The sequence below is a fragment of the Plecotus auritus genome (assembly GCF_963455305.1).
Source record: "Plecotus auritus genome assembly, chromosome: 3".
NCBI lineage: Eukaryota > Metazoa > Chordata > Mammalia > Chiroptera > Vespertilionidae > Plecotus > Plecotus auritus.
In genome coordinates, this window is record NC_137772.1 from 30419170 (window position 1) to 30434295 (window position 15126).

The following is a 15126-nucleotide window of genomic DNA, read 5'->3' on the forward strand; positions in this document are numbered from 1 at the left end:
GCACAACTGATGTCACTCTCGGCCTTTGTCCAGCCCCAGCAGAGCTGGCATGGTGCTGAGGCCCCCTCCTCAGTTACTGGCCACGAGAACGTACTCATGTCTAAGGAGGTCAGCCAGAGGGCTGGGCCCAGACCTGTGCTCACATGGATGTGATGCTATTGGTCTGGTCCTGTGTCCAGGACTTACTGCGGGGCATCCTGCCTGACCATCACTCCTGCCCTCCCTGTGGCCATTCTGTCCTGCAGGTGAGAAAAAAGGCCTGCAAGGACAGGCCCAGGCCCTGCCCACAGCTGGGCAGTGTGTGGGCGTTTGCTGCCATGGATGTCCAGGCCGAGGTCTGGGCTTTTCGGTGCCCGTCTCCCTCGCGGTCGGTCAGCAGAGCTGGGAGCCCAGTGTGCCTGATGGGTTGGAACCTTAACCCTCTGGGGGAGTCACACCCACCCTGGCCCCTGAGATCTGAGCAAGGCCGGTGGGAGTATGGTGGACGCCACATGGGACCAGACCTAACCACCATTTGTGAACAGACACCCTGCACCTCTCCACCTTGCGTGGCTGTCCCCATGACCCTCTATCTTTGTGCCTTACAGGGCAAGGTCCACCTGGAGCTGAGGCTGAGTGAAGTCATCACCGACACGGGTGTCGTCTGCCACAAGCTGGCCACGCGGTAAGGCGCAGGTCTGCCCGGGAATACTAACTCTCACCCCCAGCAGTGGGGCGGGTGTTGTTTTTCAAACAAATGAATCAGAATTCCCCAACTTGGTGAGTCCCCCACGTGACGTAATTTGTGGAGGTTCCAATACACTAAAGAGTATTTACTTCAATGTACCCAATAAAGCGAATGCTCATCCTTGAGGTATCTGTTATTATGTGTGACGTTTAGGCAAAGAGGTTGGTGTCGCACCTGGCATTACACATGAGGGAGCGGATTCCACTCTCTGACCCACCAGCAGGGTCTGGAGGAAGGTGGTGAGGAGTGTCCCCCATTGCTTACTGTCCAAGAGGGCCCTGTTCTGGCTGCCCAATCCACACTCATCATCCGATGTTCAGTTCTGGCTGCAGGGCCGTCACGGAAGAACATGCTGGCGGACACAGTGTAGGACATGGTGAAGGAGATGGTGTAGGGACACAGTGTAGCACATGGTGTAGGAACATCTATCTATAGCACATGGCAGAGGACAGGGTATAAGACATGTATAGGACGGGTAGAAGGCAAGAACTCCCTATTATCTGAAACTTGGGCCTGGCACATGGTAGGTGCTCAGCAAACATCTGGGCCCTGGGCGTGTTCCAGCTCATTTTATAGGCCCATCCTATACATGGGAGATGAGTTCAGCGAGTGCTATCCTTAACGCTCTCATTATTTCCATTCTTAAAGAATAGTTGCTGTGCTCTCAGAATTTGTAGCCGTGAAGACAGAGTTGCCTGTTTTCTTATTTATTTATCTATCGGTTTATTCCTTGTTCAAAAAGGACTCAAAGCTGCTCAACACAAGCCTCACATGGAACCAGAAAGTGTGAGTTGGTGGGGGGAGACAGAATGGACCAGTTTGGGCAGATGTGGGCCCGGAGCCCTGTCCCGAGAGCAGCCCCATTTGGCCCCATGACTCCGAGATGCAGGGTGGAAGTGTCCGCTCCCCACGGAGTCCACGTGTGATGCACCAGAACTGCAGCCATCCGTCTCTGCATCTTATCAGGGTGCACGTCAGGCTGTGGTTTCCAGGAACACAAGTGTCTTAAAGTCAGGGCGGTCTGTCAGCAGCAGCCGCCGCCCGCGCGTGGGTATGCAGCTCCTTCCAGACGCCCACTGCTGAAACCCCAGAGCTGAGGGCTTGGAGTTCTGTTTTGAAACACAGGAGCGTGCTGTGCACATGGCCCCTTTTCTTGGTTTTGCTTTTTTCAAGGAGCTTTGGTTTAGAGAAGATGCACGGGTGGGAGTCGGGAAGGTTCTGTGCATCCCAGTGTTTCTGGGAGGAAAGGCCTCCAGCCACTCAGACAGATCTGGAACCGTGGGCCTCAGGCCTCATGGGCCGTCTTGGGTCCTTGCAGACTCTGCTAACTGGAGCATGCCTTGTTAGGACTGGAGCCTGGCCAACATGTTTTCTAACTGAATTCCAACTCATGCAAAGAAATGAACTGTGTTTGCTCTGAAAGTACTTTTTAAAATCTGTGTCTCAATGTGGCTCTGTTGACAGTTTTCCTGCTCAAATATCTGTTTGAATGTCAGGAGGGTGCTCACCACCTGCCTCACCAAGTTCTGGGTTTTGTCCCCCAGCGATCAACGGCACATGTTTTTGTTAGCGCTGAGGTCGGCGTTTGATTCCCTCCCCGTGTGCACAGGAGGGACAAGAACTAATGTCAGTGGGTCAGGGCCTCTCTGCCCACGCTACCCCAGCCACGGCCTCCTGTAGGTTCTCAGACACTCGACCACCCTGCCTCGGCCTTTGCTTCTGTGACCCTCTGCCTGGAGCACCCTTCCTCCAAATCCCCCTTAATTCAGGCCTCTACTCAGATGCCCCCAAGGAGCCGCCCTCTTCTGGAGAGAGCACAGCCAGGCCTCTGTGTCCCACCCCATGACCCTCAGCACTACAGCGTGCGTGTGGCTGATGATGGCTGTATTTTTTGCACTTCCCCTAGAATGTGAATTTCCTTGTTCATTGCCGTGTCCCCGACACCTGGGGCAGGGCCTGGCACATTGTAGGTGCTCAGCAAACCCCTGGGCCATTTTATAGGCCCATCCTGTCCAGCGGAGCAGGAAGGAGCCCCCGAGAGGAAACAAGGTGAGGCTTCCTCTCCTTGCTGACTTTCCTGGGAATGCTGAGCAGCACTTGAGCCTCTTTCACATGTGGGAATCGGGCCTGTCATACCCATTAGTACATGCACTAGCACACACTAATGTACACAGTTAGTATGCTTACTACACACACTAGCACACACTAGTACACAAGCTGGTATGCACTAACAGACATGCAAGTACACATGCCAGCATGTGTATACTGGTATGCATGTGTATACATGCTAGTATACACTAGCACACATACACATATTCACATTCACACACATGCTGGTACACATGCAAGTGCATGTGCCAGTACACTGGCATACCTATGTATTCATACTAGTACACACTATCACACACAAGCATATTCATGCTCCCATACATGCTAGTACACAGTAGTATACTTGTGTACTCACACTGGTACACTTTGTTCAGAGTCCTGGGGCAGAGGGTCCACCATTGGGGTGTAATGAGGGGGAAAGAGTGGGGAGTCCCATAGGGGTTCATGCTCTCTAACCAAGGAAACCAGAAGTTTGTGTGGGACCAGTGGCTTTTCTTTCCTCCCCTCACCTCCTCCTATAGCTTTTTTTTTTTAACTGAAAAATATACATACTATGAGATTCAGTATTTTAAAGTGCATAATTATAGTACATTCCCAAGGTGATAAAACCATCACCACTCACGACTGTCTAACCTCATCCCTGTGAGCAGTCACACCCAGCCCCTCTGCCAATCACTGGCACCACTAACTGACTTCCTGCCTGAGGACTTGCCTGTTCAGGACGTTTAGTACAAATGGAACCATACAACATGTGGTCCTTTGTGATGGCTTCTTCCACTTAGCATAACGTTTTCAAGGTTCATCCACGTTGTAGTGTGCATCAGTACCTCCTTCCTTTAAAGGTTGAATAATATTCCTCTATGGATATGCCACATTTTCTTTATCACCCATTGGTGGACATTTGGCTATTGTGAATAATGCTGCTAAGAACATTGTTGTATGAGTTTTTGTACAATTTTATGTTTTTATTTCTCTTGGGTATATACCTAAGAGTAGAATTTCTGGGTCATATTGTAACTCTATGTTTAACTTTTTGAGAAACTGCCAGACTGTTTGTCATAGTGGCTGCCTTATTTTACACCCACCAGCTGAATGTGAGGGCTCTAATTCCTCCACATCCTTGCTAACACTGTTATTATTGGCAGACATTTTTATTGCAGCCATCCTTGTGGGTGTAAAGTAGTTTTGATTTACATTTTCTCAAATGTAATGACTGATGATATTGACCATCCTTTCTTGTCTTTGTTGGCCTTTAAAATTTATGTATTTTCTCTGAAGAAATGTCTATGCAAGTCCTTTACTTATATTTTTAATTGGGTTATTAGTATTTTTATTACTAAGTTGTAAGAGTTTTTCATATATTCTACATACCAGACTCTTGTCAAATATATAATTTGCAAATATATTCTGTTATATTCTGTTGGTTTTCTTCACTTTCTTGATAGTATTCTTTGTAATACAAAAGTTTTAAATTTTGATGAAATCCAATTTATTTACTTTTTCTTTGGTTGCCTGTGGTTTTGGTACCTATTTAAGATATCATTTCTTAACCCAAGGTCAGAGAAATTTACACTTATGTTTTTCTTCTAAGATTTTTATATTTTTAGCTCTTAACTTTGGGTCTTCAATACATTTGGAGTTAATTTTTATATATGGTGTGAGGTAGGGGTTAGCATCATTATTGTTGTTATTATTTGGCATTTGAATATCTAGTTGTCCCAGCATCATTAGTTGAAAAGATCATTCTGTCCCATCAAAGTATCTTGGCATTTTCTTGAAAATCACTGGCTATTAATGTGTGAGCTTATGTGTGGAATCTGTTCTATTTCATTGACCTGTATCCCTGTGCTAGCATCACACAGTGAGTCTTCAACTTGGTCCTTCTTTTCCTGATTCTTTGGCTATTCTGAGCTTCTTTTATTTCCACATGAACTTTAGGATCAGCATTTTAATTTCTGCAAAAATAGCAGCTGACATTTAATAGGGATTGCTCTGAATTGTCCAGCCTCTGAACACAATTACTTTCCATTTAGTTAGGTTTTCTGTAATTTCTTTCAAACTTTTGTTTTTGTAAGGTCATCAGTAATGTCCCCTCTTTTATTACTGATTTTAACAATTTGAGTCTCCTCTTTTTCTTGGTCAATTTAGCTAAAGATTTGTCAAGTTTGTTGATCTTTTCAAAGACCCCATTTCTGGTTTTGTTGATTTTTCTCTATTGTTTTTCTATTCTCTATATGAGCATGATCTCTGCTCTAATCTTGGTTATTTCCTTTTTCTGCCCTTTGTTAGGTATAGTTTATTCTTCATCTGGTTTCTTAAGGTGGAAGTTTAGGGTATCAATTTGAGATCTTTCTTTTTTAATGTGGGTGTTTTTAGCTACAAATTTCTCAGTAACACCACTATAGTTTTTATATTTTGTAACTTTCTTTCTTAGGGTTTTCTTAAGTCTGTTCTGCATGCCTGAGATTTTCCACAAACAGCTCTGAATCAGGATGGAACGGGAAGCAATGGGCACCCACCTGTAGTCAGGTACAAAAGGCTTTGGACCCATAATCCTGGTATCCAAGGTTAGCAGAATCTTGCCTAACTGTGTAACACTGGACACACTCCCTACCTCTGCACGTCATCCTGCTTGTGTAGAATGAGAGTGAAAGCATCTATGCTGGCATTTCCCCAGGATGTGGGTCCCCCCCTTGTGGCCTGGGGTCTCAAGGTTAGCAGGGGCTTGGGCCAATCTGTGGTGTGCTATGGGCTCAGGCAAAATTAAGAGTTGGGTTGATGAACCACTAAAGAGAAGCCAACTGGAAAAAGGCAAGTTCATTCCAATAAATAGTCTTCTCTCCTTGTCCGAGAATCCCCTCACATCCTCTCTTCGGCCAGCAGCCCTGTGACTTATTCCCACGTTACTTACTGGGAAGTGACGGAGATGTGGCAGGGCAAGTGTTCTTTGCCTCCCTGATGCGTCATTCCCTATCACTGGTGTGTTCGTTTCCTGAGGCTGCCTTAGCAAAGTGCCACAATCTTGGTTGCTTAAAACAACAGAAATTTATTCTCTCATAGATCTGGAGACCAGAAATCTAAAATCCGGCTGGGTCGAGGTCCCTCCGCAGGCTCGAAGGGAGCGTCCCTTCCTTCCTCTCCCAGCTTCTGGGGCTGGACACATTCCTGGGTTTGTGGCCGCATCACTTTAATCTCTGCCTCTGTCTTCACATGGCTCTGTGTCCATGAATCTCCCTCATATTAGGGCACTTAGCCTTGGGTTTGAGACCCACCCTAAATCCCAGATGATCTCCTCATATCAAAATCCTTCTCTTGAATGTCTGCAAAGATGCTTTTCCAAATGAGGTCCCCTTCACCGTTTCCAGAACTAAGACATGGGGACTACCACCCAGCAGGTGATTCCCTGCTGAGGCAGACAGCCCTCCCTGGGCTGCCCTCACCTCTCACCTGGCCCTCACAGCCTCTCGTGGGGTCCCTTGGGGTGTTCGGGCAGAGCTGAGTTCTCTTTCCAGGCCTTCCCTCTCCCCATGTTCACCTCACCCCTCACTGCTGTCAGGCCCACTCTTCCCCACTGGCCTGAAGAGCAAACTGCAGGTTGCCCTGTGATTGCTTGAAGTTTCTTTTCTGAGATTACCCGTTTCCTGCAAAAGCCCCCAGTCCAGGAGGCTGGAGGCTTGTGCCCTCACTCCTTCTTCCTGTCCCTGATAAGGGACATATCCCGAGGGCCTTCCCAGCTGCACCACAGGAAGCACATCACCAGTTCCTTCCCTCCCTGGAAAGCCTTAAGAAACGGGAAATGTTTACAAAATAAGCAGTGACAGAAGGCTTTCCGCCTGGGCTGGGCCGCCAGTGCCAAGCCTTGCGGGCTGCGGAGGGAGAACCCTCTGATGTGCCCATAGAAATCTCACCCCTCTTCCACACTGCAGCTTCTCCTGGTCATAACTCATCCTTCTGTCTCGTTTTACTCTCTTACGTCCAGTCTGCGGGCCTGGATGCCTGACGGAGGCCCAGGCAGTTTGGTGACCCGCTGTCCTGAATATTCCTAGTGTCTGTACAAGGACTGGGCACTTATCAATCCTTGGACAGGTACCTGGTCCTGTGTGAGTGGCTTGTCTTTCCAACTAGATTTCAAGCTGGGACTCAGGGATTCTATTTCCTAACTTTTGTTATTTCCAACAAAGATAAACACAACATCTTTTAATCATTCATTCAAAACTATTCAATGAGCCCCTACTAAGTGCCAGCCAGTATACTCAGCCTCTAGAGCAGGGGTGGGCAAACTTTTTGACTCGAGGGCCACAATGGGTTCTTAAACTGGACCGGAGGGCCGGAACAAAAGCATGGATGGAGTGTTTGTGTGAACTAATATAAATTCAAAGTAAAGGAGCGGAGGGGAGAGCAAGAGAACCCTCCGCTCTTTCGGCTCCGTGGGCCGGATAGAACAGCCAAACAGGCCAGATCCGGCCCGCGGGCCGTAGTTTGCCCACGGCTGCTCTAGAGCATATGTTCTAGAGGGGAAGGCACGCTAACGCATTACATTAATCACATGTAACATTTCATCTCACTGAGAAGCCCGGAGGACGAAAGCCTGTTGGCTGGCAGCTGCGCACAGCGTGGGGGTTCTGTGGCCACTTGTGGAGTGAGTTAAATTTGACCTGTGTGACCTGGAGGTGTGCTGGGGCCATGGCGGTCTCCCCCGGAGTGAGCAGAAATCATGCTGTGGACTGAAGATGAACTGATTGTTTGTGGGGGTATTTTTGGACCCTGAGTCTCTTCCTTTAGAACAGTGGTTCGTGCGGGAGAAACACAGCCTTCGTTTGTGCAGGAAGATGGGAGGAAGACAGGGGTGCCGATCCTGGCTCTGCTTTCCTGAGATTGAGCATTGCTCGCCCGCTCTCGCAGTCCTTCCTTCTTGCCCCTGTAGATGGTCTTTCCTTGTGTATCCTGTGCCTGCCACTTTGTCCAAGAGTGAGGTTTCTGTGTTTTCCCACTTGCAAGCTCTGTCACTTTGCAGACAAAGGTTCTATTGACAGCCAGGCAAATGCTCGCTGAGCTCCCGCTCCTGCCTGGCCCATGGGCCCTGCTCGGTGGCCGGACTCGGAGACCCTGATTGTCAGAGAAGGCGGCACATTCTGCCTGCAGCTCCACCTCCAGGAGCACCCAACTGAGAAATTACCTACTTTCAGGCTTCCAAAATGTCAACTCCAATAAAGATCTCATTTTCTATTATTAAGGAATTACAGAAAGCAAAAACAGCTGACAGGCTCTTGATTTGTGGCTCCTTCTAGGGACAGGAAGCCTTCCAAAGCCATGGGTAGGAGTGGAGACTGGCCAGGCAGCAGGGGCCCTCTGCTGGTGACCACGGATGGCACTGGTCACCCACAACTGGGGCGTCTGCAGCCCTCATGCTGCACCCGGGCCCGGTCAGCAGGCATATTGGTTTTCTTCTTGCGGGGGGGCGGGGGCGGGCAGGAAGTCAGGCACCAGGACATGCCCACATCGAGGGAAGGAAGAAAATGGAAATAAGTGCACAGCTTCAGGCTCTTCCCTCAGCTGTGAGGCATAACTATTTTAAGGATCAGGTTGACAATAGAAATCTATAAATGTTAAAATAGACACAGAATATTGTACTCTGGTACTTGAGATTCCAGATTAGTTGACTGTTTTCGTCTCTTGTCATGTTTCAAAGTGCCCTTTCTAGGATATAATAATGCCCAGTGCAGTAAATATTGTATTTTCTCCCTTTATTTACCTGTAACATTCCTAAGCATTTGTGAGGTTTGTTTTGTTTACAATAGGCCTGGACAGATGCACCTTGTAATGTGTATATATCTTTTCAAGTGAAGCCAGCTTTGGCTTCATGTGCTCCAAGCCGCTCAGGAGAGAGTCACACCCCCAGCCCAGGATCGTGCAGCTGAGCTGCAATCCAGCTAAAGCTGTTAGGGCGCTAACGAAGTGACGCCGGGGAGGAGGGTGTGATGGAGGCTAACACCCTCTTTATTCCAGTTTGTGCATGTTGCATGCCAGATGGTAGGGTATTGATTTTCCTTTTTTCTCAGAGATGTCTTGGGGTAACTGCAATCAGGAGCCAGGCTTTGTTCTGAGACAGAGAATATAGCATCTCTCAAATTGGTTTTTAAAAGAAGGCGTGAAAGTGCCATCTACCCAGAGGCTGAATGTGCCCCAGGTGGCTGCTGCCTGCACCTGCAGCACTTCTCTGAGACATAAGGGTAAAGAGTCGAGTCCTGTTAGATGCTTTGTTGGCTGTGAAAAACCATTGTCTCTGAGGATCCCAAATGGGGGTGGTCTGGAACTTCTTGATCAACAACTGAATGTAATAAAAATGCATCCAGGCTCAGTGGGTACCATATCCACAGGAGAGAGTGGGGGCCTCCCCTCCCACCCCTTGAACAAGCTGTCCTACCTCTGCTTCGCCTTTCAGAGCTGCTGCCCTTTGGGGGCCCCTCTCTCCCCCAACTTAGGATGGGTGAATCCTGTCCCTTAAGACCTCACCCTGAAGGCCATGTTCCCCCCGAGGTCCCCAGCCACATGAGGGGTTGACCACCACCCTGAATTTTGCCGTCGTTATAGGTAGTTTATTTCCTCCCCTGCTGTTGCACACGGTAACTACATGTTACCTATTTACTGTCGCACTGTTTGCGGCTGTGCCAGCCAGGCAGATCCGAGCTTCACGGGCACGCACTCCACACACGAGCTTCTGTCCTCTCACGGCTCCACTCTCAGTCCTGGAAACATGCCCAAAACGTGAGAGCTCAACAAATATTTGTGTAATGGCGAGTTAATGGATGAACAAATCCTAGTTTAGGGATGAATGAAGGGATGAGTGGATTTTTTATAATGATGAGTTAATGAAGGGGGGAAGATAACCAAAGACTAAGTCAGTAATCTGGGAGAGAAATGCAGACATATCCCAGAAAGTAGAGTGAAAAGAGAAAGAATTGAAAAATCCTATCTAATAAAGAGGGAATATGCAAATTGGCCATCACACCGTCACAAAGATGGCGGCGTCCACAGCGGAGGCAGGGTTTCCGTAACACAAGATGGCTGCACCCACAGCAGAGGCTGAGTTCCTATAACAAGCCTTAACGAGCAATCAGCAGGGACCTGAGGCTGCGCCCCCAAACCATGTGGGGCTTGATGGGGGACCTGAGGCTGTGCCCCCCTACCCGGCGGGACTTGACAAGGGTGGGGCCAGCAGGGTCTGGATCTCGCCCAATGGGGGTGGGGCCGACTGGGTCTGGGTCTCGCGCAATTTTGAGGCGCCATGGGTGGGGGGACTTGACTCTGGGTCCTGCAGCGTGCCTCAGACTCTGACAGGAGGAAGATTTTCATATACATTTTACTAATGTTCTTCCATCTCTGACACTTCTGTTATAGAGAAAGGGCAAATAGCAATATTAAAATATTTCCTCTAATTAATCCCCCTTTAATGCGCACAAATTTCATGCACCAGGCCACTTGTATTAGATAAAGCTCATTGAAGTCATGGGCCGAGCCATGAGGCCACACCTTCACTAACAGGAGTTCCAGAAGAAAAGTGGTGCAGAGATGAAGAGAAGAAATTTACAGAAAACTCCATGGCCAGGACAGGGTGGCACCAGTTCTGAGGACCACAGTGCCATGGAGGAGGAGTGGAGAAAGCAAACCCCTCTCCCAGAAAGGAATATTCTGGTAAAATGGAGAACCTGAAGCCTCCCCAGGAGGGACAGAGCAGCTCAGTGCAGCTGACGGGGGAAGGAATGAGAGAGCGGGGCTGCCTCCCAGCCTCCCGGCAGCAGGGAGGAGAGGAGATGGAGCACTCAGATGGCTGAGGGGAACTGATCATGCGTCTGTATGTAGCCAACCTGACATACAGACGTAGGATTAGGACTTAGGCTTCCGGTCACACTGAAATAGTGGGAACCGGGTCCCCTCTCCCACCACAAACATCTGAAGAGCTGGGCGCCCTAGGAGTGGACCAGCTCAGGACTCGGGCAACTGACAGCTTAGCTTTGTGACCCCCTAATAAGGGAAGCAGACGAGGTGAGCCCTGGCGCCCAGCTTTTGTGTGCTGTGACATGGGGCAGGGAGGTGTCCCAGGCAGAGCTCGGAGGTGGGCGAGGCCACTGTGGGCACGTTTGGGAGAGGGAGGACTTCCCGGTGCTCCCCAGCCAGTGTGACCACAAGGTAAAGAGCCAGGGTCAGGCAGAGCCAGGGGGCTGTGGGCTGAGGGCTCCCTTTGTGGGGCTGGGACTTATTTGAGACCCCAACCCAGTGGAGAGCCCTGTTATCATCAGGACACCCCACACGGGCTCCAAGAGACCACACCTGTGAAGTGGGGCCAAATCAACAGCGGCTGCAGGCCCCTCCCGGACAAAGCTTCAACCAAAAATGGCCACAATCGGCCCGAAGCAAGAGACTCTTAACCACCGATCAGCACAAGGCCCAGCGGCTGTGTCCTTTACAGACAACAGCAGAATCAGGGCAGCAGCAGCACCCAGCGTCCACTGACCTGCCACCTGGAGGAGCAGTCCACAGAACAGGCCGGGGCGTGAAGATGCGATGGGATTAGTGACAGGATGCTCAGGGAGCTAGTCTGACTCACTCCTTGACATGAGCCAGGACAGCTGGCCCCGGGCCTACAGGTGTGATCAGGCGTGAGTGTAGCTTGAGACTGGGGCATCTTCCACTGTCACGAGGCACGTATGGTGTGGAGGTTAAGCACAGGCGGTAGCTGTAAGCCCGGGCCTCAATTCCCCCACTTCTAACATGGACTTCACAACAGTGCGGCTCCGTGAGGTTATGGAGAGGTCAGCGCATGCGTCGTGGACCGCTCTGGAATAGCACCGGCTCCTTGGAGAGAAAGCAGTGATGTGCTTGTGAAAATTCACTGGAAACTCTCTCTCCATGCAGAGGCTCCTCTACCCTGAAAGCAGCGCACACACGCTCTCCCACCCCAGATGTTTTCTGTTTGCTAATCAGTGGATGGGAGCTTCCAGCAGTGGGCAGCCACCCCCACACCATGGCTCAGGGCCCTTGGCCTTGAGCTGTGAGACGGCTGCTCTTGGACCCCAGGGCGGCTTGAGCTGCAGCCTGTGGGCCCTTCATCTCCCGCTCCTGACCACCCCTCCCGCTTCTTTCCACAGCATCCTCGAGTGCCAAGGCCTCCCCATCGTGAATGGGCAGTGCGACCCTTATGCCACTGTGACACTAGCAGGACCATACAGGCAAGTAGCTGCCACCGGCACCTGCCCCGGCCTCCGGGCCTGCAGGGTGGGGCACAGACCCCTGAAGGATGGTGAACATTCCTCAGTCAGAGGAAGGGAGGATGTGCTGCAGGTAGAATGTATAATCTTGACTTCCTTTTGTTTCCTTTATTGCCCTCACATGGTTTTGTGAAAAAAAGGAAGACTTGATGTTTTTCATGCTGAGTATTTTTGGCTCAGTAAAGGTCCCTGATTTGCATACCATCTGGGGTTGGAGACAAACAGAAATATTTATAAGATAAATAGAGGCAGCAAGTTACTTGTGCATTTGATAGCTCAGTCTCAAGGCTGAGAGATTTGGCATCGCAAGTGTTATTTTTGATCCTGATCCTTCCTCCCTTGATTACAGATCGGAAGCAAAGAAGACGAAAGTGAAAAAGAAGACCAACAACCCTCAGTTTGACGAGGTGTTTTATTTTGAGGTCGGTATCTCAGTGGTTTTGATGTTAAGTTGAAACCCTGCCCCCGAGATCCTTTGGCAAAAAGTCTAGATCTGAAGGCTCTCAGCCAGTTGCTTCCTCTGAAAGTTCTCTGGGTGATGGCCCCCCACCAGAGATCCCCCCGCTCTGCAGCCTCTGCTCCCTAGAAAGAAAGGCCGCCCCTGCTCCCAGAATGACTCAGCTTTGAGTTGCGTACTTACCAATTCATTCTTTCCAAATTATCAGGACTTTGGGTTTTCTTAATTGTTATTTTTTTGTTCGTTTGTTTTTTGTTTTTTGTTTTTTTAATTTTTGGCCTGTTCCACCCAATCTCTCCTGAGCAGTGAAAGGAGGCTTGTTTCACCAGAAATAGGGTTTTGAAGCAAAGAGGAAGTGTATTTGGACACACAGATTTCCTCAGCTGCCTCTCTGAATGTGAACCACCAAGATTAGTAAGCTGGAGGGTGTGAGGGCTGAAGACCGGACCAGAACAACAGTGAACATGGCTGGTTTAGTGATAAGATGGCCCATATGGAATGTACTTAGGTGGGCGTTCTTTCCGTCTTCAAAGGTTTCTTGAATGCTTACTCTACACCAGGTCATGGTAGGTGAGATGACTGTGGTCTTCGCTCCTGTCCTCCTCATGATCCTGCTGCCCAGCAGGAGGGATCATCGCACTTGCTGCAGGGACGGTTAAGTTAGTGGCCCTGGAGACAGAAAGCAGTTGCAGCCAGCAGTGCTGCCAGGGGCATGCGAGGCTCCTAGTGGGGACATTTGAGCAGTCTGGGAAGGGGGCATGCACAGGTGTGGAGGTCGGGAGGGTGCAGGAAACTGTACCTGGAATGCAGAGTGAGGTTGGGGTGAAAAACAAGGAATTTTGGAAAATGAAGTTGGAGAGATGAGTTAGAACCAAGCGCTCATGGGCAGAGGGCCTGGGCCTTCTCTGCTGGTCTCTAGAAGCTCACACGTTTCCTAAATGGAAGTCAGTGGCGGCCTTGGTGGGGTAGCCTTGGGGAGGGCGATGGAGCCGGGAACCTGAGGGCGTAGGTGAAGGGCCCCTCTCTGTGCAGGGTGGACAGTCTGGCTTTATAGTTGGGTGAGGAAATGGTTCTTAACAGACTGAAGATCAGCCAGGAAGCCCATGCGGTCATCCTCACCTCAAGGGACTCATGCTGTGTTCCAAAGGCAGGGATGACGTCTGGAACAAAAACTGTAGAAACGTCTTTAATATGAATGTGCATTAAAGGTGGCAGCAGCCTTCCATGTCTAGACTGCCTACACTGGCTTAGACCGGCGCTTTCCCAACTTTTGATTTTACTACAACACACAGGGAGGCATAGACTTCACACCGTGACGCACTTCCCGCCAACAGCTGCATCCACTCCTGTGTGGTTCCCACTCACACGAGGAGCGCTGCGTATTTGCTATGGCGTATTCGTCTAAAATTGTGGGTCTCAACTCACTAGATGAGTTTAACGGTCCCAGATGATTGACTGTAGTAGGAGGGGCCGAAGCCTCAGGATCCCAGAGAAGGTCTAGACCTGGCCTCTCGGTGCTGCTGGTTAGGGCCTCGCTCGCGGCCTCTGACTGAGAACCTTTGGAACATGCTTTTGTGTGGAGTTTATGTCCTTTGACTCAGAGGCTCAGCCCTGCTTAGCCGCACGCTCCCTCTTGTCAGGTTCTCCTCACCTTCTTTCCGCCTCCGCTGGCAAGCAGCCCGAGGCCGAGCCCTGCCAGGGGACCCTGCGTCTGGCGGGGAGCGAGGGGCTGGCAGGCAGCCTCCTGCAGGAGTTTCAATAGGAGGTAGTCTCCAGCCCAGCTTATTCAAGGATAAAAGCCAGGCTTATCTAAAAACCCTTAAATATCTAAATGAAATGATTTAAAATTCTGTTAAGAGTCACCTTCATTCACTGGAGAGATATGGTAGGTGACAGGCAGGAATAAGGCAGAGAGGAAACAGGCCAGCCTCTGCGCCATCCCACTGGAAGCCAGGTATCTCATCATAGTATTGGGGATCATACCAGGCAGGAGGCGCAGGGGGCTTCCTGGAGGAGGTGGCGTTTCAGAGACACCTGCCGGCTTCCCAGCGTGGAGCAGAGTGAGGAATGGCCTCAGTAGTGAGCTGGGCAGGGGGCACAGGTTGTAAAAAGATCACATGTGCTGGGTAAGGAAGACAAGTGGGGACCCTGGGGCCTTCAGAAGTTTTAGCCAAAGGAGATTAGGTCAGGGCCAGCTGGGCTGTGGCTGGTGGGAACCCTGCTTGGGTGGTACAAGGACAGGCTGGCAACAAGGTGGAGGCAGCAGGTGGGAAAGCTGGGGAGGAGCTGATTGGAGGCCTGAGGGAGTGGATGTCAGGAGGGGGAGGTGGTTAGCAGGGGAGTGGATGTCTGGAGGATGGAGGGAACTGGCTGGATGCTCATGGGTGCTGGGAGGGTACATGGAAGTTGTGTGACGTGCCCTGCATAGCCCCACACCCCCACTCCCAGGAATTGGGCCCCAGTCCAGCCTGTGCTCATTCACATTGAGTGGGGCGCATAGCCTCCTCTCCTGAGCTGGTTGGTCCAGGGCAGGCGCTCAGTCTAACTCGCTCTCCCTCCCTCTGCAC

At 50.3% G+C, this 15126-nt stretch overlaps 1 protein-coding gene across 1 annotated transcript in view; it reads left to right on the top strand.

Moving 5' to 3' along the window:
• RASA3 (RAS p21 protein activator 3) overlaps nucleotides 1–15126 on the top strand; it is a 120819-nt gene that overhangs the window by 78172 nt on the left and 27521 nt on the right. The window contains exons 5-7 of the mRNA XM_080660933.1: nucleotides 588–664; nucleotides 11983–12063; nucleotides 12452–12524. Of these exons, the coding sequence (XP_080517059.1) occupies nucleotides 588–664; nucleotides 11983–12063; nucleotides 12452–12524 (231 nt within the window). The remainder of the gene's footprint in view (nucleotides 1–587; nucleotides 665–11982; nucleotides 12064–12451; nucleotides 12525–15126) is intronic.